Source organism: Carcharodon carcharias, chromosome 32, assembly GCF_017639515.1.
Source record: "Carcharodon carcharias isolate sCarCar2 chromosome 32, sCarCar2.pri, whole genome shotgun sequence".
NCBI classification, from domain to species: domain Eukaryota; kingdom Metazoa; phylum Chordata; class Chondrichthyes; order Lamniformes; family Lamnidae; genus Carcharodon; species Carcharodon carcharias.
In genome coordinates this window covers 8,426,258-8,453,432 of record NC_054498.1, presented here as the reverse complement: position 1 = coordinate 8,453,432, position 27,175 = coordinate 8,426,258, and the positions used below count along the sequence as shown (strand labels likewise).

At 40.5% G+C, this 27,175-nt stretch overlaps 1 protein-coding gene across 4 annotated transcripts in view; it reads right to left on the bottom strand.

Moving 5' to 3' along the window:
• The window catches only part of scaper (S-phase cyclin A-associated protein in the ER), a 294,594-nt gene that overhangs the window by 265,867 nt on the left and 1,552 nt on the right, over window positions 1–27,175 (bottom strand). For all 4 annotated transcript variants that reach the window (XM_041178256.1, XM_041178255.1, XM_041178258.1 and 1 more), the window contains exons 2-3: window positions 15,506–15,623; window positions 9,072–9,160 (exon numbers count right to left, since the gene is read on the bottom strand). In XM_041178256.1, the coding sequence (XP_041034190.1) occupies window positions 9,072–9,160; window positions 15,506–15,623 (207 nt within the window). The remainder of the gene's footprint in view (window positions 1–9,071; window positions 9,161–15,505; window positions 15,624–27,175) is intronic.

Sequence of the window (27,175 nt, the reverse complement as noted above, 5' to 3'; positions counted from 1 at the left end):
GAAAATCATGTTTAACCAATTTACTTGAGTTTTTTGAAAGAGTAACATGTGCAGTGGATAAAGAGGAGCCTGTAGACGTACTGTACTTGGATTTCCAGAAGGCATTCGATATGATGCTGCATCAAAGATTATTAGAGAAAATAATGGCGCATGGTGTAGTGGGTAACGTATACATAAAAAAGATTGGCTGGCTGGCCAATCTGGTAGAAAGCAAAGAGTATGCATAAATGGGTCTTTTTCTGATTGGCAGGATATAACGAGTGGGATCCCACAGGGGTCTGTACTGGGGCCTCAACTTTTTGTGATTTACATCAATGACTTAGATGAGGGGAGTGAAGACATGGTAGCTAAATTTGCAGGTGACACAAAGATTGGAAAGCACGGTTGTGACGAGGACATGAGGAAGTTGCAGATGGATATAGGTGGTGTGAGTGAGTGGGCAAAGATCTGGCAAATGGAGTTTAATGTGGGAAAATGTGAGGTTATTCACTTTGGCAGGAATAACAAAAAAAAAGCAGACTATTATTTAAATGGAGAACGGCTGCATAATTCTGAGGTGCAGAGGGATCTAGGTGTCCTAATACATGAGTTACAAAAAGTTATTATGCAGGTACAGCAAGTAATTAAGAAGGCTAATGGAATGCTATCCTTTATTACAAGGGGGACTGAACATAAAAGTAAGGATGTTATGCTTCAGTTATACAGGGAATTGGTGAGACCGCATCTCGAATACTGTGTGCAGTTTTGCTCTCTTTATTTAAGGAAGGATGTAAATGCATTGGAGGCGGTTCAAAGGTTTACTAGATTGATATCTGGAAGGATTGGGTTTCTTATAAGGAAAGGTTGGACAGACTGAGCTTGTTTCCACTGGAGTTTAGAAGACTGAGGGGTGATCTGATTGAAGTATACAAGATCCTGAACGGCCTTGACAAGGTGGGCGTCAAAACGATGTTTCCTCTTGTGGACGACTCCAGAACTAGGGGGAACTGTTTTAAAATTAGGGATTGTCCTTTTAGAAAAGAGATGAGGAGAAATTTTTTCTCAGAGGGTTGTGCAACTTTGCAATTCTCTGCCTCAGAAGGTGGTGGAGGCAGGGTCATTGAATATTTTTGTGGCAGAGGCAGATAAATTCTTGTTAGGCAAGGGAATCAAAGGTTATCAGGATTAGATGGGAATGTGGAAATCAAAACAAGGTGGTCAGCCATGATCTTATTGAATGGTGCAGCAGGCTTGAGGGGCCAAATGTCTACTCCTGTTCCTATTTCTTGTGTTCTTATCTATGGGAAGGAACTGCTTACCACATAAAATTGTGGACCAAGCTAATTCAGAATTACTGCCCTTTCAAAGAAGCCATTTCTACTTCCTTTCCAAAATGTGATAATGGTCATCTATTCATGATACACATAAATTTCATGAACTCTACACTAATGTGCACTGCCTTGAGTTTACCTACATTGAAATCTGCCATTTCTTAGACCATCCACTTAATTTATCCAAAACTATTTGAACACTATGAATTACTCTTAAGCTTAGGCATTTGCTGTTTTTGTACATCACACATTTGCTGTACAATTGAGTCTGGTCAAGAGTCATGCGAAATCATTGAGGTTAATGTCGGTTACTGCAAAATCCAGTGTTTGTCAACCCCACTGTTCTGACGCAGCTCTCAACATGTAGGGGTAGTTTAATCAGGAACACACAATATCAACAGCCTTAACTATTCAAAATAGTAATTCAAGTAGCAGCTTGCTTGACTTCTTGGTAACACCAATACCGCCAATTATAGCTTACAAGCTTAAATTTCAGAGCTATAACTGAAAACAGCCTGCATCAACTGAAGGAAAGCCAATTCTTTGCTGGGTCACACAAAGTTGGCAACCTTCATACAGTGCACAATTTTGATCAGAAGATGATAATTTTCCTTTTGCACTGTTCTTGAGCAAGATTGAAAGCAGCACAGCTGACATCTGGGATAGACTGCCCTGACCCCTGAATGAACGGATGCATTTGGCATATGGGACTTCAAATCAGGAATTTTAAAAATTGCTCCTCTCACAAAGTAAGGCTTGTCTCTGTCAGACTATGAAATCACTACTGTATAATAGTTGAAAATTAGTGCTTAAAGTTTGCAGATATGTGCTGAATAATAAAAATCAGTTTACCAGGAGGAAATCAAGCAGAAAATCATTTGAGAGTGTAACCCTATCCAACTGCACAGGCTGAGGTACCAGTTGGCTAATGGAAAGGTCATCTTCAGTCCCCAGCCACCAGCTAGGCCTGACACCACTCGTTTGTCACAGTTCAATAGCTGCCACTCAATGGAGAGGCAGTCTACCTCCGAGAGAAGAATCTGGCTGTGCAGCTAAAGCTTAGCATTTTACCCTCCATTAGCTGCATGCAAGGGTCATAGTGATCTAGATGCAAGACAGTTGCAGGAATGACAGTGCATTGTTAGAATTCATCTCCAGCCAGTGTGGAGGCAACTCTTTATCCAGGACTGAAATCACACAATCAGGAATATAGCAAAAATTCTCGTTGCCATTACCACACAGTAGATAATACAATATCTACTATCTAAGTTATAAAGGCAGAGTTCAGAGAACATAGCAGCTATCAGCATCCCTAAAACTCAAATAGATGATGATTATACACTAGAAAAAACACATGGAGAAATAGGGAACCTCAAGTTCAATTCCAAAATGCAATTTTGGGCCTAGGATATGGTACCTTATATCCCTATCTCCTGCATCATAAACATTAACCAGTCCCTGCAGTGCTGCCTCTCCAGTCTCCACACTGACATTCTTAGAACCAATCAATAGTCCCAGCAATAGGCTCAGCCATGCATTACTTGAAGTCTGACCTCACACATGCCTTATCGATTTTAACGCCATGTACAAAATCTCTGCAATTTGGAAACAAAACAATTTTGTCTTTTTCTTTGCTGTTGGTCAAAAGCTAATTGAAATCCACAGGGTATCGAGGTCGACACAGCAAACCTCAGGTGCAGAACACAACTCTGCCCTCATTTCCAAAAGTTCAGTTCAGTTTCCTTAATCGGGGACAATACTTTGAGCTAATTTTCCTTTGGGCTGATTATGTCCTTTCACCACAAAATATTCAATTATTCACAAGAAGTGTAAGTGATATAAAATATTTTGCCATTGTAACTGCAAGCCGACTTTTAGTGGGGGGGGGGGAAGTGCAGATACACATTTAGAGAACAAGTTTTGTTCCACTATTGTATTGAGTTTCAAGTAAGGAATATGAAGTGAGTTACATGACAATGTTTGCTATAATATGTAATATGAAATCACATTCTAGTCAAAAATGGTAAACTTTGCAGGAGAATTTTTTTAAACATAAATTATTAAAAGAGATTAGAATATAGTATGCTGCAGTTAAAAATCAATAGGCAGCCAAGTACACAGCAAGGGTTTAGCAAGGATCAAGCCAATGCACCCATTATTATCTTATTACAACCAGACCTGCTACAGAGGTTTATTAACCAGCATTGCCCTCATGATCTTGTGGGAAGTCACTGTTGCCTATTAACAGATGGAGAGAATAACTTTCAATTATCTCCTATTTAAACTGTGGGGGGGGTTGAATTTATGTAAATATAAAACAAAAGTGAGAAAAGTGAAACTCATTTCCACTATACATTAACTCTCCCACTGCCTGTTTCAAGTAACTCCAATAATTTTAACTCCAATAACTTTCTTCATAGATTGCTTCAGACATTTATCACTATGTCCTGTAGTGAAAAGTGGTTGGCCCAGCAGTTTTAAATGTGGCTCACTTCAAGTCCTATAACGGCTTCACAGTTAACAGTCTCCAATACTGCAAAGTTTTCTCTATTCCCACACTTTGTTTTACATTTTACATGCCTCTCTCCTCCCTCTTCTGGCCTTAATTTCTAATTTGAGTCATTTCCTCCTTTTTCATTTTGGGCACAAAGTGCAATTTTTCAATTCTGCCAACTGTTTTAGGCCCTGCTCTATAAAATATTTGCTCTTAGAATGGCAGATAGATGTTCCAGTAATAGCAGCAGTTGTGTGTTCATTTGAGGCCATGAGTTCACTTGCAACCAACTTAATGCCCAAGAGAACACCAAGAATTGTGCACGGTATCAGGCAGTAGCACACTCTGGGTGACTGCCCTGCACCATCACATTATACTTTAATGAAATCCTCATTGAGAACCTGGTTAATATTTATCATCTCCACCACCATTATCTGGCTGTAACCTTCAGTACTCTGCTCAGCACTATATGGCTGCACTACTCTCGTAACTTTTTCAATACTTAGGTTGCAATTGTCTATTAGGTGTTTTTCCACAGCTGAAATGATAGGATTAAGAAATTTTTCCACTCCAATCATTACCACTCCTGAAAGTTTAGAGACAACTCTCATAAGAGAAGCACATTGGCACAACATTGTTCAACTCTGAAGAAGATTCATATGGACTCGAAATGTTAACTCTGTTTCTCGCTCCACAGATGCTGCCAGACCTGCTCAGTTTTTCCTGCATTTCCTTTATTTCTTTCAGATTACCAGCATCCACCGTTTTTTGATTTCACATTGGCACAAGATTTAACTATTGCATCTTTAAAAGCCATTTTTATTTGCCTATCATGTATCATTACAATTACAAGTAAGCCTAGTCACAACACTGCATTAGAAGTGATCCTGAAGTCTTTACACAAGAAAAAATGATTTCCTGGCATGAAGTAGACGTTAGTACCCAGAGAGCTTTAAAAAGGAGTACATTCATGTCACTTGCCAAACAACTTGAGAGGTTTACATTTCACTCAACAGCTATTAGGAAGGAGGCGCAATTAAACTATGACACCTTGAGTGTAGATGGCTTTAGAACCAATTCTCGCTTCCCCTGTTTCCATCCCCATTGCTATCTCAGTTAAGGCAGTGAGAGACTGAGATATACATAATAGGGAGAACCCAGATTCAGTACCTAGTTTATGCTTAACTAGGTAATAGTAGAAATGCTACAAATGGCCTTTGTGCTCCTGGATTAGGAAAAGAAAAACAGCCAGAGCTCCTGCCCTTTATTGCTATCCAGCAATTCTCGGTTGAAGCATACCATGGGGACAGAAGACACTCAAATGCCACACCTAAAGTTCAAATACCTTAGATAAAAGCAAAGAACTGTGGATGCTGGAAAACAGAAACAGAAATACCTGGAAAAACTCAGCAGGTCTGGCAGCATCGGTGGAGAAGAGCACAGTTGACATTTCGAGTCCTTCTGTTGAAGGGTCATGAGAACTCGAAACGTCAACTGTGCTCTTCGCCAATGCTGCCAGACCTGCTGAGTTTTTCCAGGTATTTCTGTTTCTGTTTTTGTTCAAATACCTTGCCAATTCTTATTCCCTAGCCCTATCTAAAAAGAATGACCACTTGAGTGAGATACCATAAAGACACAGGTGCCTGTTGAGCCATACTTCAACAAGTAATCAACGCGTTTAAGAGATAAATCAAGGAAATTAGCACAAGGGTTAAGCACCTCATCACAAAAAAACTGTTCGGCAGCCGGTACAATTGAGATAAAACTGTTTCTACATTTTTAATGTTGAGGTGTTGTTTGGTTGTGCACAAAACAATCAACTTACATTGATTTTTTAACTAAAATATAACACACCAATCGAATATGAACTGTCCAAATTTGACCATTTTATTGACAGACAGAGACGACCCAAATGATCCTAAGTCAAATTAAATTGGCCTAATATAAATAGGTTTTATGCAGTAGAGGAAATATATGAGACAGTATAGATTACCATGTATTATTGTATTTTTCATGTCCAATCAATTATGAAAATGTTGAGTTGAGGGTCAAGTAACAAATAATAAGCAATGCTCTCTCTGTTTTGAGAGCAGGATTACACAAATTCTAAATGTTTAATGCTGTTTATCTATGAGCAATGGAATATTAGGACTGGATTAATGGTGCAACACTGAAAACACCAAACTTAATTCATGCCAACACTTGAAGAAAATGCCTCAGCAGGACAATGAAAATATTAGATTATCAAGGTATCATGGTCCAATGCATAAAGATACTCCCCATGTCAGCCAGTAATTCCCAAGTTCAATCCCCAAACTGTCCAGGGTTAATCGACCTCAGCAGATGGGAACTGTAATTTGCCTCAGTCACTCTCACTGCAATGCCTGCAGTGTGACTGAACCATTTAAATAGATTGTAAATGTGCAATATAAAACACTGTTATGTGGAAAAGATCAGCAGATTGCAGGACTAATCATTTGTGACAAAGTGAAACCAAGTATTAAAAAAAAATGTCTTGTATGATGTTCTGCAGGTCCTCTGCTGTGTAATGTTATACATTAAGCTTCAATGTTATCGAACATGGTGCATCATCTCTGATGGCAAGGACCACTGTTATTTAAGATGGCACTAGCGAACAAGATTGAAACAGCATCCTCAGCTTGCACCCTATCACTCAATGGTAATCATTCACAATACAATCTGTAGCAAATAATTAAAGCAAGGAAAGTCATCCACAAAATTAAGTTTGTAAGTTTGAGACTGACAGTTACACATTCCTTATGTAAGGAAATGCTCACCTTCCATCAATATACACATCACTTGCAAAGCATGCAGATAGAGAACAAGAGCACCCTCCAGTGTCCATATACAATAACAGTTAGTAGCAAGCAGATCTCACAATAGTTACTTCTATTTTAGATGCTTGAAGCAGAAACATCTATAAGATATTCCATGGTAAATCCTTAAATATAAGTGTTTCATAATAAAAAACACACATTAATAAGCTGACACCAAATACCACGGCCAAAATAACTGATCTTCTTGGACAGTGCTCTTAATTATTCCCCTAAAATTGCCCCTACTGCAAATGAGAGATTCTCCTTAGCCCAAGGGCTAAGCAAGGCCAAAGACAGCATTCAAACAAGACCCCAGTTGAGATGAGCTATCTCAGTCCAAGCAATAGGACCCTCTGGATCTGCATAATTTAGTGTCATCCCAGGCATGAATTTAACAAAAGTAGCTTTGAAACCTAAATTTGACAAGTAAAATTCAGTTGCAGTGTCATGTTTGCCATTAGATGACAGTAGCATGTTTTTTAAGCATATATGATGGCAAGCTCATGGCAGCACAAATCTACCATGTTCCTCTCCAACTTCCAGGACAAAATTTTAAAATCTTTCTAAACTGACCTTCATCAAATCCAATCACAAGTGCAGATGTGCAAAATAGAGGTAAATATGCACCACATACTGAGTGAAATCTAATGCAGGCTATCACATCAGAGTCTGTTCAGAAACAACAGATCTTCATATGATGATAAAAATGGAGTGTTACAAGGGAGTCCTTTGGATATGAAAATCAGTGAATATGTAGTTACAATCAGCAACCTCTTGGACTCAGTTTCACACCTGCAGCTGGTCTCACAACTTCTGTATAACTTCAGTCATAAAGTGCACTGCACAGTTAACATCAAAGAAAAGGGGAAACTGTTCCATATATAATCAGTCTTATCAACTCAGCAATACTTAATTATATCACCCATACCAAGTCAGTCCAAAGAATTAGCACCCGATTCTCATCTGAAAGATAAAGTGTAGCCCTGAAGAAAAGAAATTCTGGCAGGAAGGATTGCAATATCTTACAGAACCCAACGATGGGTTCAGGTGTAAGCCTCCCCACCAGATTTTCCTATCAACAATTTGACCAGTGATGTCTAATGCCTTCACAGTAAAGAATCTACCTCTCCCAGTTTCCACTTTGTCCGTCATTTTCCCAGAGCCCAGCAACAGAGGGGTATGGCTTAAATTAAAATTGTTAATAGTGTCATCACAAATTACATTGATTGGACACATACATTAATAAATTGAACTGTTCTGTTCAGAATGCCCTGTTTGTCCTGTTTCTCATTAGTCCCATTATCTCCAGGTGCCAATTTCTGTGAGCTTGGCCCACACCTCACTGTGCAGTCAGCCAGATTTTCCCGGGCTTTGCCACTGCCAATTCACCTTTCTTTAAAGATGAAGCGCAGGTAGAGCAGGTAATTAAAAAGACAAATGGGATGCTGCATTTTTTAACAATAGAGGAATTGAATTAAAAAGTAAGTCATGGTCAGGCCATAGTTGGTGTACTGCAGGAAATTCTAGGTGCCACTTATAAGATATTAGAGTGTGGAAATGAAGATTCATTAGAATGATAATGAATGAGAGATTATAATTATTGTAAAGAGTAGAAAAATCACGGTTTTCTATTGTTAATGAGAAATCTAATAAAGCTTTCCAAGTGTATCAGAGGCAACAGTAACAAGGCATAGGCTGAGGATCTCGACTGGGGGTAGCACTCTAACTTCTGAAGATTGTGGGTTTAAGTCTCATTCCATAGACTTGAGCAGTTCCAAGGGAGCGCTGCCTTTTGAATGAATTGCTAAACCCATCTACCATCACAGGTGAACATATAGTGCCTCACAATCTTTTATGAAGAACAAATAAGTTCTCCCTGGTGTCCTGGCCAATATTTACCCTCTCAACCAACACCAAAAAAAATTACTTGGTCAACATCTCATTGCTATTTTCAGGACAGTATTGTGCATATATTTACCTGCTCTAGTAATGTCAGAAATGAGGCAATAAAAATACTTTATTAGCTGTAAAGCACTTTGAAGTTGTGAATGGCATTATATAAATGTATGTTCTCCCTTTCTTTTGAGAATGAAGGGTACTCCAGGGCTTGCATACAATATTCAGTCCAAACTTTAAAGTTATACATTCAGTCCTTATTTTAACAATTGTATTATGAATGCAAATGCCCATAATTATCATGGAGGCTGACCATATAAACTTTTCATGCTGTAAATTCTCTGCTACTGCACAAATGAGGGTGTATTACAGACAGGCAGGATTACATAGGCAGACATAATCATTTATAATGGAAAAAAAATCAACAGAAAGTTGCAGACATATAATTAATATATTAGGTAGTTTATTAGAAATAGCTAAATTCCCTTGCAATGTTCTAAAGGGTAATGGAAACTAAGCAGTATTTTATTGTACCTGTTTTATGACCCTCTGTGAAGCCAGGGCAGATCGCTGTGATTTCACTGGTTCCCGTGCTTTTCCACTGATGTGTGTCTTGGATTTTCCTGGAACAATTTCGTAAGAAAAGTCATTGGAAAAAAATGCACACTAAGTTCATACTGAAATTCATAATTAGTATCAGTCTGAAGCAAAGAGAGGGAGGCTTTTTTCTTGAAGAACAACCAAGTCTCCCAAAAAATGAAAGATAAAACATTTAAATAAACAAGCTTTAAAATAATCTGATGTGGCACTGTAGAAGTTCTTTTGAAAATGTTTTGAATTTCTCCAGCTGTTATTGCCTTAAACAACCAATTAGTTTTCAGTCACTTGCATTGATTTTCCTAACTAGTGAATATTAGGACATGCTGCACTTTGACTACCATTTAGATTTCAGCTGTGTAGAGTATGTATTATCCGCAAAACAGGATTGCATAATGGCACTTTAGTGCAATGCAGCAGGCTAAAGGGAATTTTATTTCATGCTTCCAAGCAATGCTCCTTCTAACTTCTGTTTACTGTGTAGTCAGCTTGTTGCACTAGACAATCCCTTGAAGACTGTTGCTCAACTGCAAGTCTTAAAGTGATCTTTGCTCGTGCACGGTCTACTTGTTCCGTGTGCTGAACAGTCATGCATCAGCACACCTTAGAGGGAACATTGCTTCCAAGTCGACATTTCAGCATTGCAATGTAGGAGTGTTGCACTGTCTGAGGCGCCATCCTTTGGATGAGACATTAAACCAAGGCCAATCCACCTGTAACAGTGATTCAGGTAAAGACACTTCTCCTGGTGTTATTCTTTACCAATCAACATCACCAATAACACTAACTGGTTATGCAGCTCAGTGCAGTTTGTGGGATATTGCAGTCTGCAGAATGGTTCATGCATTTGTCTCCATAACAAAAGCAATTGAATTTCAAAGATATTCACCATGTGACTACACTGTTTGGTGCGAATGAACAAACAGGGTTACAGGCCCATGAAAACACGGGTCCACAAATATCTTGTTGGATCAGCAAAGTAAACATGGGAAGCCAGGCCTTACACTCCCAGCCATGCATTACAGAGGACAGCTGAGCTGTGTTACAAGGACTCTACAGACTCAGAATAAAAATGGGACAGCAGCTCCACAGATATAATCCTTCCAAAACAAGACAAAAGCAGTTGTCAGACACAATATGCACTGCAAGTCAATGCTTTTTAAACCTTTACCAGATTATGAAAATATACTTCCAAACAGTAGAAATAAGTAGGTATGGCACTGAATGCGATCAGCATTTTTTTAGGCATCCAACTCTCCTGAAATCTAAGAAATAATGGATTTTTGGATATGGATCCATGCCTGTCACATGCATTGCTTAAGTTGTTAAAGGTTGTGGAGTTAAAAAAGGCTGAAAACTCAACATGGCAAGCCTATATATTCTCAGTGGTTGATTACATTTTATTTTTGACATATTTAAGTCAAGGAAGGAAATGAACAAATCCAAATCGCACTTCCAAAAAAATGCTGCTTCTTTCTTCACCTCCTTATTCGTCCTCACAATAAAATATAAATCAGATCCATGTTTAAAAAAAACCTGCTCAAAAGGCATGACAATGCTGATCCTATTTTTTTTGCTGTCAATCTAGTTTATCTCCTGCAGTGCTTAATGCTTTATCTAGTTCTACCATGGTTTGTTATCCCATACCCACTTTAGGATTGAGACTTGCCAAATAAACATAACAGATGTGACAAATAAAATTTGATGTGCAGCCATTATCTACAAAATGAGTTAGCGAGGCAGCCTGTCATTATGAGCTATTTTAAACCAGTAATTGTGCTGAATTTACAAACGACAAACCCCAGCTCCCTTTTATTGATGCTTTTGTGGTACTAAAAACATTGATCGCTTTAAGCACTATCCCATCTTGCCAATCGATTTCCTACTGTTTGACCATGTAACCTGACCGCTGACAGCCCACACTGAGGATCCACTTTCCCAATAATCAATACCGCACCCTCCCTTCAACTGGGGAAAGTTTAATAGTGCCTTAGCTGCTTAGTCCTTGGACGCTGAGGCAAAACATTCAAGCTAAGCTGTAGCTAACAATGGAAAAATGCCCCACAAGGCCAAACATTACAATGTATTTTACTCAAGGCCAGCAGAATACAACTGTGCAAGTCGAGAGCTTTCAAATTGGCATCTGCCAACCTTAGGGGTTCACAAAGAGACACCAGGACTGCCCCACAGGGTCTTTGGCAATTCAGTGTTCTTTATTTGTCTCTACTAGTTGACTTACTCGCATGTCCTTTCTGCTGCTGTATATTAACAAAACATTTTTCCTAAATTGTTAAGGCACCCAAGAAAAATGGTCCTGGCACCGTCTTTCAGAAATTAGCAGTATCCAGGACTATGACAATATCTATAACACGATCCCCACACAGAAACGCTTGGAAGCTACCAGTGTAAAGAGCACACTCTCCTAAAAATCATCAATTTCATGAAATGATTGATGGTAGAGGGCTCATAGGATGATGCAATGTCCTTGTCCTTTCATTCTCCATTTCAATATCTTTAACAAAGCTTTGTAGAGCACTCCACAGCCAAAGGTTTCCCAAAACACACAGAACTATGAGGATAACTTTTTTTAAATATCAAAAATTTCAGTTGTGTAAATATCATCTGAATTATAAAGTAACATTAAAGAAGAAGAATTATTAGGAAAACTGCCATTTTCTGAGAATTCTCAAAAGTGTCGTCCAACAAATTTTAAGCTCTGCCACTATACCATGTTTTAAATATAAAAATCACGTATAATTAAAGATGCCCAATGTGGGATCAGTATGATGGCATTGCACATTAGTATGTACCTACTATCACCATATTGCCAAGTCCCTAATCTCACAGACTATCTCCTGTGAGGTGCCTTAAACAGCTATTTCATCATGGGACAACAGGTATGGGAAACCTGCTGAGTCACCATAAAGTGCTACTGTGCTCTACCCTATATAGGTTAGCACAAGTATAAATTTGAGAGTGAGACACATCTTACAGCCCTGATCAGCAAATTGGATTGTCTAGTAGTGGGACTGGAGGAAGAAGTGAAACTAAACAAAAAGGAAATTAGTATAATATTTGCAGCAGAAGGGGAGGAGAATAGTGTAGTGCGTTAGATATTTAGAAATTCTAATCCTGGCTGGTCTGCAACCTACCCTCTATAACTAGAAATGTGCTCCTGTACAAGAACTTGTCCAACTCCCTTTTGACAGACTTTGGGGAGCCAACAATCACCATATGCTTCCCAACATATTAATTAAATCCTGTGCTAAAAATTGTCAGTATATGTCCCTTATTCCAACTATACCTAGCATCTCAAATAACCTGCCCAACTGGACAGAACCTAATCCCTTCATCAGTTTAAAAACCTCAATCATACCTCCATTTGTCCGGACCTATAAGCCTCTTCTGATAACATCATACCTGATTGAATTCCAAAAAAAATGTCCTACTCCGAACAATTTGAACTGTAGCTTGGAGATTTGAGACAGCAGCTAGACTAAAGCAATCAAATTCTGTTTAATATACTCCTTCCCCCCACAACCCCTTCCTCCAAAATCAGTTACGGGATTTACATTGTGGCCTTGAACACCAGCAGCTGCAATAGAAACTCGGAGGTGCTCCACAATGTGATGGCAAAGTGCCTTTCGGATGTGGTTTATTCTCAATCCAATGCTGTTAAGCTTAGATGTGAGCTGCAACGCAACCACATACCACAAGCCAACACGTTCCTGTGCTCACCCATTTTCAAATTGCCCTGCCCCACAGCCCCCCCTAAAAGCTGAAGCAGTCCCAGCACAGATATGCCAAATTTGCAATTGTTTCAGCAACTGAGCACCGAAAAGGCAGTGTGTGTGTGTGCTTTTTCAGTGTTGTTTCCAATGCTTGGTGTGTCACTCCACAACATGAGCTGCCAGTTTCAATACATTGGAATCGTACAGCACAGAAGGAAGCCATTGGGCCCATCGAGTTTGCGCCAACTCTCTCAAGATGGATTCAAGTTCATCCCAATCCTCGGCTCTTCATCCTATTCCCTGCAATTTCTTTCTTCAAGTACTTACCCAATTCCCTTCTAAGAATCACTACCCCGTTGCACCAAGGAACTCTTATCTTACTACTGTGGTACTCATGCACCAGTTAAACTCCACCAACACACAGCACACACTATTTCCATCTGGAGTAACTGTGTTCTGTGTAAACATTTGTTTCTACACAAATTGCCCTTAAGTTTGAAATCTCACTCTGTTACTCTCAACTTGAAAGCTTGAAATATTGAAACAGGCCATTAAAACAAAATCAGGGACAAATGGACAAAACCTGCACCAGCTTGTCTCACTGTGCGCAGTACTGGGAATAATTACCATTGCTCCAATGTGATGTTTTCCAAAACCCAAATATTAGAAGCCTACTGCAACTCATACCCCTGCCCCTCCTCACCTACATCAAGAGAAAAGGCTAAATGTCACAGCATTCATGCCAGGTTAAAACAACAAAGAGAATCAAAAGTATGAGGTGTAAATAAAACTGAAAAAAAAACCCTTGTAAGTGGTCCAAATCTTAAATAAAACAAATGATGCACACCCAGCACCAAGACCCCTTAAGGAAGTCAGTTTTGATTTTCTTTCCCTCCCCCCGCCCCACCCACTCTTGTCAATTCGATGGATTAACACCTCAGTGCACTTTGATGATACATTTTTAAATCAACAGTACTATCCAGCTGGCTAAAAAGAGGGGGTGGTGGTGGTGGTGGCGGCGTTAAAACCTTGCAAACTGCCTTTATGTCCTGGTCCACCAACTCCTTAAAGTCACTGCAGCGCTAACAGTCTCAGGCTTGAAAATAACTTTAATATGGGAATGATGCTCCACCAAGTCAGAAAAACAGAAGAAAGTGCTTGTTTGAGACCAGGATTAAAACACATCTTTGGGATAGAGTGGATGAAGCATTACTCTGCCTTAGAGAGTCCAATTTCTTTTTACCCTTTCTTGTGATGTGGATGTTGATGGCAAGGCCATCAGTTGTTGCCCATTCCTTAGTTGCCCTTGAACTGAGTGGCTTGCTAGGCCATTTCAAAGAGCAGCTAAGAATCAACCACATTGCTGTGTGTCTGCAGTCACATGTAGCCCAGATCAGGTAAGGATGACAGATTTCCCTCCCTAAAAGGACATTAGTGAACTAGATGGGTTTTTAACAACAATCGATGATGGTTTCATGGTTACTATTACTATCTTTCAATTCCAGACTTTATTAATCGAATTTAAATTCCACCAGCTGCTGTGGTGGGACTTGAACCTGCGTACCCACAGCATTAGCCTGGGCCTCTAGTCACTAGTCAGCGACATTACCATTATGCCACCATCGCCCCCCCCACCCCCCGCCAAGTTGCTGGCTGGGCTCCCAGGTAGAAAAATGCAAGAGCCAAATTTAAAAAAGAACTTTCAAATTACAAACCTTTCACCGCTGAAAGTGATGCAACAGACCCATATTTTTAGGTTTACTCAAAATAGAAAAATGAAAAGGAAATAAACTGGCTTTAAGTAACAGGTCATGTGTGTTCTGCCAACACCAACCACATCAGGTCAGCTCAAGTAGCTCTTGGGCACCACCTGCTGAAAATGTTTAGTGCTATACTATTTTCAGTTACCGAATTGCCCTGTGTTACCTAACAATTTGCATTTGTATCAGTCTTTTGAAGGAATAAAACATCTCAAGGCACTTGAGACTCTTATACCTTCAAACAATATTTTTCCATTTGAACTCCTAATATTTCATCTTCCCCAGCACCTTCACAAAGTCTAGCAATTATACAATTACATATCTTTCTACACACATTATGACAGAGGATACATTTCAAAAAGTATTTCATTGCCTGTAAAATACTTGGCACATCCTAAGTTTATGAAAGACACAATTTCTTTTTAATTTAAAGGCAAGTTCTTTCTTATATAACAAATATTACTTGCCATTATTTTTATTTTTCTACATTGGTTACATCTGCTTCTTCCTTTTCAAAAAATTGTCTGGAGAATCAAACCATAATAAAAAAAATTGACTCAACCGCACTGTGGCAAGCCATCTGTCTAAACAAATTAGAATGTGCAGAGGATAAAGGAATCGGAAGAGAAAGAACCTCAGAGGCAGCAAGAGGAAAAACACAAATCACAAATATTTTTCAACTAATTTTTCTCAGTTTTATGAATGGATGCATGTATTTAAAATTAGCTGACATGACACACGAAGCAGTTGTAGCATGTAAAAGATCTAAACGCACTTTTAAAGCCCCTTAGTTTAGCTAACATGACATAGAGCAAGTGGCCATGTCTAATGAGCACAGTTGCAGCAAATAAACAGAAAATCCAGTCTTTTAAAAGCTTACCGTCATCATCTTTATTTTCCAAGGGAACACTCCATGCAATCAGGTTTCTGGCTGCCCGCCCCTCTTGTGCAACTATCTTGCGGACTTTATCATGACTGTTGGATCTCTGGAACGAGGCCTAAAGGCAAGAAAATTCAACAGGGATTAAAATTGCGAGATTGGAAATAAGTTACTTCTTTTTAACTGCTCTCATACAACCAACTCGGTGTCCAACATTCACTCCAAAAAACTTTTTGTTATATTAAAGGCACTGTTTTAAGTATATATTGTTTTAATTATTCTCCACTGCACCAGTGCCCAGTTCCTTTCTGGGTTACAATTCAGTGTACGTTCCTGCTCATTGGAAAGTGTAAAAGAAAATCTAACAACAAGATAAACTACACTACACAGAAATCTTTTATTCATTCGATTAATATTTATGATTGAGACTTGCACTTTAGTGCAGTAGTAAGGAACGCTGTATTTTCAGAGGTGACATCTTTCAGTTGATGTCCCTGCCTATACCAACGACTGTGAAACATCGCTGGTATTACTCAAAGGAGAGAATCCACTTGGTGTTCTGACCAATAATCTTCACTCATCATTTACCCCTGCTGCTGTTTACTGCTGGAGCTTTGATGCAACAAAATGACTGTGTTTGACAACAAAAGCAACTGAACTTCAAAGTAATTCAAGCATTTATGGTCATGTTGGACATGACGAGCATTACATAAATTCCAGGCTCTTTCTTTCTACAAAAGCAGAAAGCTATCTACCATGAGGAATACCACAGCCCAGCCTGATCCTGTTCCTGCCTGACATGCTCACATGCAGTTTGAAAGACAGGCAATCACTAAAGAGTATGTAATTGAGAGTGGAGGCCCTAGTGGATAACATTTTCTTACATGGCACAGAGTAATTGTTTTGTGCCCAATGAGAGTTGAAATCAACTAAATCAATAAAAATGAGGTGGAGTTGGGAAAATTAAAGCTAGAACCTTTATTTAAATTCATCCTTGGGATGTGGGAGTCAGTAGCAAGGTCAGCTTTTATTGCCCATCCCTAATTGCCCCTGAGGAGGTGGTGGTGAGCTGCCTTTTTGACAACTGAAGGACTTGCTATGTTATTCCAGAATACAGTTAATCGTCAACCACAACTCTGTGGGTTTGGAGTCATGTATAGGCCAGGCCAGTTAAGGACTGCAGACTTCCTTCCCTGAAAGGGCATTAGTGAACCAGATGTGTTTTTGCAACAATCCAGTAGTCACGTGGTCATTGCTGGTACTGTTTTCTTATTCCAGCTTTATGTAATTAATTGAATTACATCACCCTTTTAAATGGCCAGCAAGCCACTTAACAGTAGCAAAAACCGCTATGACGTTCTGCAGTGGTTCACGGTGGCTGTTCACCAGCACCTTCTTGAGTGCACTTAGGAATGTGCAAGAAATGCTTGCCTGGCCAGCAATGTCTATATCCCAAGAATAAATAATTAAAAAATAAGTCAATTTGTAATTTTAATCTGCCAGTGATAATGCTATAGGCCAACAAGTCTTACGTAAGTAGTTTCCATTATAAAAGTAAATAATAAAAAGGAGAAAAAAAGAATTTGCAAAAATGAGAATTTTAGAATATTAACGAATATACATGGTATGTAAAAATGTTCCTGTAATTTACACTGTTATTTTAAAGAGAAAACTTGCAATAATAATTTTGTAAAGGGAGCTCTACTATGAAGAACTGTGTACTGAAATCCAATGCAGTCGTAATAATGATCATGATCCCAGATTGGCAACCCAGAAGTCATGAACTGAATTCAATAAATTTGGGGCTTGTCAGCTAGAATAAAAATAATCATGGAAGTAACCAGATCATCACAAAAAAAAACATTTGGTCTACTAATGCACTTTAACGAAAGGAACCTGGTACTCTACTCAGTCGACACTACATGTAACATCAGTCCTACACTGTACAGTTAGCCTCAAAAATCTATGAAATGGCCAAGTAAGTGCTTCAGAAAGAAGGTGTACTACCACGTTTTCAGAGCAAATAGGAGCAGACATTAAATGAAACCTGGCCAGTGAATCAGATTCCTAGAAAATAAAGTAGAATAAATGGTCCTCGAATGTTCCAGAAACTGTCAAGATCTTTCACTGAAAGAGTGACCGCTTTAACTTGTGTGGAATTACAGAAGTGTCAGTATTTGCATGCAGGCCCTACACAGAAAAGTTTAGCTAATTATACAAGGAATGTTTTTAATAGGGCCCATAAGGGAAATCATGGAGTCATACAGCACAAAAGGAGGCTTCCAGTCTCCCGTGCCTGTGCCAGCTCTTTGAAATAACTATCCAATTAGTCCCACTTCCTGTTCTTTGCCCACAACCCTGAAAATGTTTCCTTTTCAACTATATATCTAGTTACCTTCCCAGAGGCAGGTTTCTTCACCAGTGGAGCAGGCAGGGAAAAATTAAACAGGCTGCCAGCTCGTCCTGGGTGGTGTGCACTTTTACTTCTCAGTGACCAGATTAAAAGTGACTTCGAAGAATCCTCTCTTGCTCTTGTGTGGGATAAGGTTCAAGATAATGACGATAACTCTTGGTATATCCAACACTTCTTGTAGCAAAAAGGCAGACCAAGTCTGCCACAAATCAAAGCCTGCATCCTTTCCATAATACCGAAAAATTAGATGTCAACCTAATGAAGCTACAATACAGGATTACTTACAAACAGCAGCAGCACATGCAGTAGACAGAGCTAAGCAATCCCACAACCTACAGGTCAGATCAAAGTTTTGCAGTGCTGCCACATCCAGTCATGAATGGTGGTGGACAATTAAACAACTATCAGGAAGAGGAGGAGGCGGCACAAATAGCCCCATCTTCACTGATGAAGGAACCATGCAGGTCAGTGTAAAAGGCAATTATCTTCAGCTAGAAGTAGCAAGTGGATGATCATCTTGAGTTCCTCCCGAAGTTCCCAGCATCATAGGTGTCAATCTTCAGCTAATTCGATTCACTCCACATGATATCAAGGAAAGGCTGAAGGTGCTAGACACAGCAAAGTCTATGGGCCCTGACAACATCCCAGCAATAGTACTGAAGACGTGCTCCAGAACTAGCTGCACCCCTACCCAAGTTGTAGTACAACTACAACACTGGCATCAACACCCAACAATGTGGAAAATTGCCCAGGTATGTCTTGCTCATAAAAAACATGCCAAATCCAAACTGGCCAATTACTATTCCATCAGCCTCCTCTCAATCATCAGCAAAGTGTTGGAAATGTCGTCAACAGTGTTATCAAACGGCACTTACACAGCAGTAAGGTGCTCACTGATGGTCAATCTGGGTTCTGCCAGGCCAGGCCACTTGGCTCTTGACCTCGTTAGAGCCTTATTTCTAAAATGGAGAAAAGAGCTGAATTCAAGAAACAAGTTGAGAATGACTGCCTTTGACATAAGGCAGCATTTGACCAAGCATGGCATCAAGGAGCCTTGGAAAAATTGAAATCAATGGGACTTAGGGGGAAAACTCTCCACTGGTTGGAGTCATACCTAGCACAAAGGAAGATGGCTAAGGTTGTTGGAAGCCAATCATCTCAGCCCCAAGAAATCACTGCAGAAGTTCCTCAGTTGCTTCATCAATGACATTCCCTCCATCATAAGGTCAGAAGTGGGGATGTTCGCTGATGATTGCACAATGTGCAGCAACATTCGCAACTCCATATGCAGTAAGAAGTGGACAATGTGCAGGCTTGATCTGATAAGTGGCATGTATTAAGTGCCAGGCAATGACCATCTTCAGCAAGAGAAATCTAATCACCTCTCCTTGACATTCAATTGCATTACCATCACTGAATCCACCGCTATCAACATCCTGTGGTTACCACTGAGTAGAAACTGAACTGGATCAGTTATACTGTGGCTACAAGAGAAGGTCAGAGGCCGGAAATTCTGAGGTGAGTAACTCACCTCCTGACTCACCAGTCCACCATCTATAAGGCGCAAGGTCAGGAGTGTGATGGAATTCTCTTCATTTGCTTGGATGAATGCAGCTCCAACAATGCTCAAGAAGCTCAACACCATCCAGGACAAAGTAGTCTGCTTGATCGGTACCCTTTCCACCAACTTAAACAATCACTCCCTCTATCACTGACACACAGTGGCAGCAGTGTGTACAATATACGAGATGCATTGCAGCAGCTCACCAAGGCTCCTTCTACAGCGCCTTCCAAAGCCGTGACCTCCGCCACCTAGAAGGACAAGGGCAGCAGGTGACGGGAGCACCACCTGTAACTTCTCCTCTAAGCTACATAGCATTCTGAATTGGAACCACATTGTTGTTCCTTCACTGTTGCTGGATCAAAATCCTGGAATCCCCTCCCTTACGGCACTGTAGGTGTACTTGGACCAGATGGACTGCAGCGGTACAAGAAGGCTGCTCACCATCACCTTCTCAAGGGCAATTCGGGATGGGCAACAAATGTTGGCCTTGCCAGCGACACCCACACCCCAAGAAGAGCGAGCGCACAACTACCCTTTAACATACAGTTGGTATATTGCACCATGTGCACGCAATCTGGGGAGGTGGCGTGTGCACGAGGGGAGAAGGGAGAGAGAAGGAGATGGGGGAATAATTATGAGGAGGGAGGGAGGAAGTGAGAACACAGCAAGACCAAAGGGAGGAGTAAGAACAACGAGACACATGAAAGAAAATGAACTAAAGGTGAGAAATGAGAGAGAATGAGACTACAATTGAATATGGGAATGCACAAGAGAGAGAATGAGAAAAATGTGAAACGGATTGACAGAGACAGGAAGAGAAAGACCGATAGCTGCCCAATCTGAGCTGTTCACCTATGTCTCGATATAATAGCACATGCGTAGAAACAGCTTCCCTCCCCTAGGGACACAAAAATATTCATTGAATATACATCTACATGAACAGAGGTCCACAAAACATTTGTGGAGAAATTAGTATCTTTGTTGCAACAGTAGTTCTTTAAATCCCTATCCCATGCCATTCCTCGCATGCCATACCCATTCCGTTCCTTTCATCCAACCCTTTCTTCCTATGCCATCTCCATCTCACTCCCCAGGATGTTCCTCCCTCCCTCCTATGCCAAACCCCCTCTTCCTCTCACTCCTGCCCATGCCACCCTCCCCCCATGCCATCACCACATTCCTTGCTTTTGCATGCCATTTCCCCTCCCCACCCTCTCATGGCGATCCCACTTTCCCCCTCCCTAGCCTACCCTCTCATGTCATTTCCCCCTCCATGCCATCCAACTGACCGTGCTGTTCCCTGCCAACCCTCCCATGCCATCCTCACCCCCAAGGCTGTATCCCCCCCATATGTCATGCACCCCAATGCCATCTCCACCTCTCCCTTCATGATGTCTCTTGCTCCCTCATGCCGCCTCCCCTTTTCCTCCCCCATGCCGCCTCCCCTTTTCCGCCCTCATGCCGCCTCCCCTTTTCCCCCTTCATGCCGCCTCCCCTTTTCCCCCCTCATGCCGCTTCCCCTTTTCCCCCCTCATGCCGCCTCCCCTTTCCCCCCTCATGCCGCCTCCCCTTTTCCCCCCTCATGCCGCCTCCCCTTTTCCCCCCTCATGCCGCCTCCCCTTTTCCCCCCTCATGCCGCCTCCCCTTTTCCCCCCTCATGCCGCCTCCCCTTTTCCCCCCTCATGCCGCCTCCCCTTTTCCCCCCTCATGCCACCTCCCCTTTTCCCCCCTCATGCCGCCTCCCCTTTCCCCCCTCATGCCACCTGCCCTTTTCCCCCTCTCTCTTCTGCCTCAGCACTTTACCTCTTCAGCCCCAGCCTTCCCCATTCCTGTCCAACAAATCTCACATTTAAAAAATGGTTAGCTGGGGAAGTTAGATGGCTCTGCAGGAGAGAAGGGAATGAAATTGGAGGGTTAGGGGAGGGGTGGGGGGCGGATAAATAAAAAAAGGAACCACAACACAAAGAAAAGGGCTGTCAGAAAGTTTTTAAAAAGGCACTGATCCTGTGTGATATATCCTAACCCAAGCACATGCAAGCCTCCAGACTACAATCAAACTAGTTTCTTTACCGGAATTTCAAACTATTTTAAGTGTAGGACTGGTCACCTGTCCCGTATCAAGCAAACAGATAACCTCTCTACTTCAGGCAATAAGAGTTATAACATACCCATCTTCCAGAACAGTAAAGTTACTGCAACTCTCATTCTGGATCAATATAAAACTACAAACATTTAGTGACGGTAGCGAGAGGCCAAGAGGTATCTGCATCAAAGTGAAGCTGTGAGCTGATGACTATCTAATAACTTCTTAGAAGAGAGTGTTTGTTCCTCCCAGTTCATAGACAAAAAGGTACATACAGAAAAAAAGTAGAGCCTACAAGTAGGTTCTTCAGCATTCTCCTCCACCGACATACTTCAGTCCTGTCATAAGGTACAGTAAAGGATACACTCTGTCTCTACCATTACTAAAATATACTGTGCTTAATGACACGATCATCTGACTGAGAACAAAAATAGACCCCTTTCCACCCCGCTTAGTTTCCCAACTATGTCTACTTCGTCCTAATGACACAAACAGAAGTTCTTCTGGAAAGACACACAGACAATTGACCTTCAGCCCTGCGTGCATTTTGGATTATAATCACTCTGCAGATTTGGTGACCAGGAGCTACATATTTGACACTATAGAGGGGAATTATTTCAGCACTGCTCCATGGGTTACGGGAATCATTCAGTGATGGTAATATTTCCGTATAAACTACCCTTAATATTATCAAGGATTATCACAAGCCAATTTGACATTCTTCAATTTATGTGGGCAAGTGGTTAATTAGTGGTTAGTGTGCCTACCCAAGTTAAGTCAACTGCTTCCCCCTGCATTGTTAGAGATCAGCATGAATCAAATACATAAAATGATCACAGGACTGCTGTTTAACAGAGTCTGATAGTCTACAAGAACAAGATTATAAGCTTGAACCCAGAGTCAAAATTAAGATTCCTAAACATTTTTGGGAATCTACACTGTCAATGGAATTTTCTGAAGGCAATGCACAATTCTGCAGTGAAGGATTCAGTTCTCGAGCAATTTCTGATACCATCTCCCCTCCCCCTGCCCCCCATTAAAATATCAAGGATAATGAACTTACAAGAGCATTATCATCAACTCACAACCTTCCTATCCTTCAGAACACCACCAAGTTGCTGGATTCACCATACTGCAACAATATTGAACTCCAAATGTGGTCAGAGCTCAAGGGGAGTCTACAGCAAGGCAGAATTTCTGCTGGTCCACCAACATCTGACAAAGATTTTAATTGATCTTTCCAGTATACAGGATAGTATTGGGGCAGTACCACTTTACACACAGAAGAACATATAGGCCTGGTGATTACTAACTCATCAGAACTCTGGTTAAGGAACATGTCCTCGGCCACCTGAGGTTCAGAATTTTCAAAGACTATTAGGTCCATGCATATTACATTTGACAAGAGGGATGGGGGCATCCAAAGTGTCAGCGTTATCACAAGTATGTAAAATGTTACTTTTAAGTTTACCTCACCATCATTCATAGAAAATAACATAAAAATACTTTCCCTCTGATTTTTCTGTTTCTCCTGTATTTGTTTCCTTGGACAAGTTTCTCCTCCTCTTAAGCTGAACCTGAATTCAGCCACTTTATTATTCTCCATCTGCTTCTTCAGGGTCTTTGGTTTTCCAATCGTTCACCCACCTCAACTCCTGCCTTATATTATCTCATTGTTGGTTAATTTCAGTCATTGTGGATCTAGTGGCCAAACTCCTGTAATGCCCAGGTCACATTCTTGATTTCACATTTCTCAGAGATTATCCTCCTGTGTTTTGCTCTACTTTTGGCACCAACTTTTTAAACACAGCCCAAACAAGTCAAATGCTGCTTCAAATACCTCAGTGGAAAGAAAGATGTGAAACAAAGAGCCCAGGACATTGTCAATGATATGAATGAACAAATTCTGATATTAATATGCTCAGGAGGCTTCTTGGACAAAACTTACAGAGACACACCTTTCTATTATGATCTCTATTATTTGTGGATCTGAAGCTTTTCACTGCAGCCTTTTGCCCAGTCAACTGTTAAGCAATGGTTTTTTTTTATATATTCGGTGATTAAACTGAGGGATATCAGTGTTGCAAAAGAGGCATCTGGCATTGGCACCAAATACTGCCATCAGGTAATGCACAGGAAAGATCCTGGTACTCTGTACCAAGTGCATTTCCAACTGCATAACGTTTTTGTGCTGTTTTCCACACCAACCACCCTTAAAAGAAAAAAAAGATTTTATTTCCATAGTGCCACATGACCCTGGGATGTCCCAAAACGCATTGCAGCTTTGATAGTGTAGTATCTGTTGTAACATAGGAAATATTGCAGCCAATTTGCACACAGCAAGCTCCCACAAACAGTGGTAATGTGCAGGTAGTTTGTTTTAGTGATGTCAGTTTAGGGATGAAAATTAATCAGAACTGGGGTAGAACTCTCGCTCTTCTGCAAATAGTTTCACAAAATCTTTACTATCTCAGCCAAAAGACTGCACCAAAACAGTCCCACTGTTTGTGGGAGCTTGCTGTGTCCAAATTGGCTGCAATATTTCCTATGTTACAACAGTTACTACACTATCAAAGCTGCAATGCATTTTGGGACATCCCAGGGTCATGTGGCACTATGGAAATAAAATCTTTTTTTTCTTTTAAGGGTGGTTGGTGTGGAAAACAGAACAAAAATGTTATGCAGTCGGAAATACACTTGGTACAGAGTACCAGGATCTTTCCTGTGCACTACCTGACGGCAGTGTTTGGTGCCAATGCCAGAGCATTCTCTCAGTATTACACTGAAGTGAGAGCCTAAAATTTGTGCTCAAATCTTTGAAGGGGGACTTGAACCCACAACTTCCAGAGACAAGAATGTTATCATGGGCCAATGCTGCCACTGGCATTGGGTACACAGCACATATAAGTTGCCTTTAAACCTGTGTGTCTTGACAGTAAGCACCACCAGGCTACTCAGTTCGTACACAATGAAGGATGCCCCAAGAAAATATTAAAGGCACTGAACTACAGAACTACCATGTCTTAAAGAGGTTATTGGCGCAATGTTGCAACTGTCATAATAAATGACGAAAATCACCAGTCACCAAGGGTACCCCAGTTGTACCCTCTAAATAAAAAAACTCAATTTTCTAGAACTTCCTCAGTAATTAACAAGCATCAGCCATGGTTCAGTGTTATCAATCTAGCCTCCAAGTCAGAGATTGATAGTTCAAGCCCCACTCCTGAGATCTGAACAAATAATTCAGTGCAGTACTGTGGGACTGCTGCAATACCAGAGGTATCATCTTGCAGATGAGGTGTTAAATTTAGGCGCCATCTGCACTCTCAGGGACAAGTTAAAAAAAACCATAATATTTGAACAGGAGGAAGTTTTTCTGGTGTCCTACCAACAATAATCGCCAAACGCTACGAATGCATATCATTTCTTCATTTATATCATTGCTACATTACAACATGGACTATAAATTAAAAGTACTTGATTGGCCAAGGTTAAAAAAGGTGCTGCCTATCTGCAAGGTGATTGGCCAAGGTTAAAAAAGGTGCTGCATATCTGCAAGGTCGTTCAACATAATATAGAAACATCTATTGTGCTGCCTTGGTTACGTGGCTTCAAAGTAATAAAAAGCTGCTCTTAAAATTTAAATGCTGAATGAGTCTACTAATTAAAGTCTTTTGGCATCAACAACTATATATTGCTACTTTGTCATATGGTTTCAGACTTGCTTTGAAAGGACCAAAATGCAGCATTTTTTCATCAGTGTATATGTATCGATAAGTTATAAACAAAAGATTTGCAGTTATATAGCAGCTTTCGCATCAGAACCCCCAAAGCACTTTCAAGCCATTTAAGTACTTTTGAAGCATAGCCACTGTTGTCATATAAGAAACATGACAGCCAATTTTTGAACAGCAAGCTCCCATAAACACCAAAACAAAAACAAAAACAAAAACAAAACCATATGTTAATGGCCAGATGATCTGTTTTAGTGATGTTGATTGAGGGATAAATATTAGCCAAGACACCTGGGAGAATCCGCTGCTCTTCTTTGAAATAGTGCTGCGGGATTTTTTTACATCCACCTGAGAGGGCAGACAGTGCCTTGTTTAACATCTCATCCAAAAGTAGGCATCCCTGACAATGCAGAATTCCCTCAGTACTGTACTGTCAGTTTAGGTTATGGTGCTCAAGTCTCTGGATTTTATTTCCAGGTTTTTTTTAAACTGAGTTAAAATTTACACATTGAAATACTCATTCTCTGGATTAAGAGTCCAGGCATTAGGGTTACTCAAGTAACATAGCCATTAAATATCATACCTCTATCCAATGATTACTGTTGGTAACTCCAATTAAGTGGACAATAACTTACATTTATACTTAGTGGCTTGGCAAAATGATAAAAAGCACTTCACAAGGAATGGGGATAAATCCAAAACCATACAACAACAGAGAAAACTTTAGATAGGATTTTCACATGAGAAAGACAAAGAAGATGGGTTTGTAGAAAAATCCAGAGAGCTGAAGCATTATGACTAAAGGCTTTGGCACCAACTTGGTGAAAAAGGATGGGAAAATTAAAGTGTCAGCAGAGGGGAGGGGATGGGAGATCAGATGAATGTCTGGCGGAGGCTGCAGGGGTCCTGGGGAGCAGAGCTACAGAAGCATTTAAGGTTAAAAAAAAATCAAGTCCATGCTAATGTGGTGTACATATCAAGGACTGTAACGCTGCTCACAGAATTGCCTGCCAATTCTCACCATTAAAGCTGGAACTTGAAAACCAGTCATTTGACCAAAGCGCCCATCAAGAGGAACAGATGACTTTGGACCTACGCTATGTGATATGAAACAGATCATATGGTCATTACTGCTGTTTGTAGGAGCTTGCTGTGTGTAAATTGGCTGTCGCATTTCCTACATTATAACAGTGATATGCTTCAAAAGTACGTCGTTGGCTGCTTCATTGGGATGTCCTGAGGTTGCGAAAGGCACTGTATAAATGCTTTTTTTTAATACCCAAAGTTCTCCATTGAATGTCTATGTCTGTTGTGGGCTAAATGATAAGTGATTGATGACATTAGTTAATCAACAACTGCATTTGATTGCAAAGTGCCACACAGGTGCTTGTTAGGAGGTGGAAGCTCATGGAATTAAGCAAAAACGACAGGAAGCAGAGGGAGGTGATGGTGGATGGATATTTTTGAGGCTGGGTGGCTTGCTTAGTGTTCCCCAAGGCACAGTTTCCATTCAAAAACAGAAATACCTGGAAAAACTCATAAGGTCTGGCAGCATCGGCGGAGAGGAGCAAAGTTGACGTTTCGAGTCCTCATGACCCTTCAACAGAAGCAATATTTATAAACAACTTAAGACTCTGGTGTCGGGAATAGCATTAAAAGTTTACAGGTGATATGAAACTTTTAAAGGAGTAGTCACTGATGAGGATAGTTAAAGGTTGCAATATGACATAAACAGGTGGTGAAGTGAGCAATGTCACATAGAGCTCAATGTGGACATGTGTGAAGTAATGCATTTTGGGAGGACTCATCTGGAAAAACAGAATTCTATAAGTAGCACGATTCTGAAAAGTGTAGATGAGCAAAAAGATGCACATGT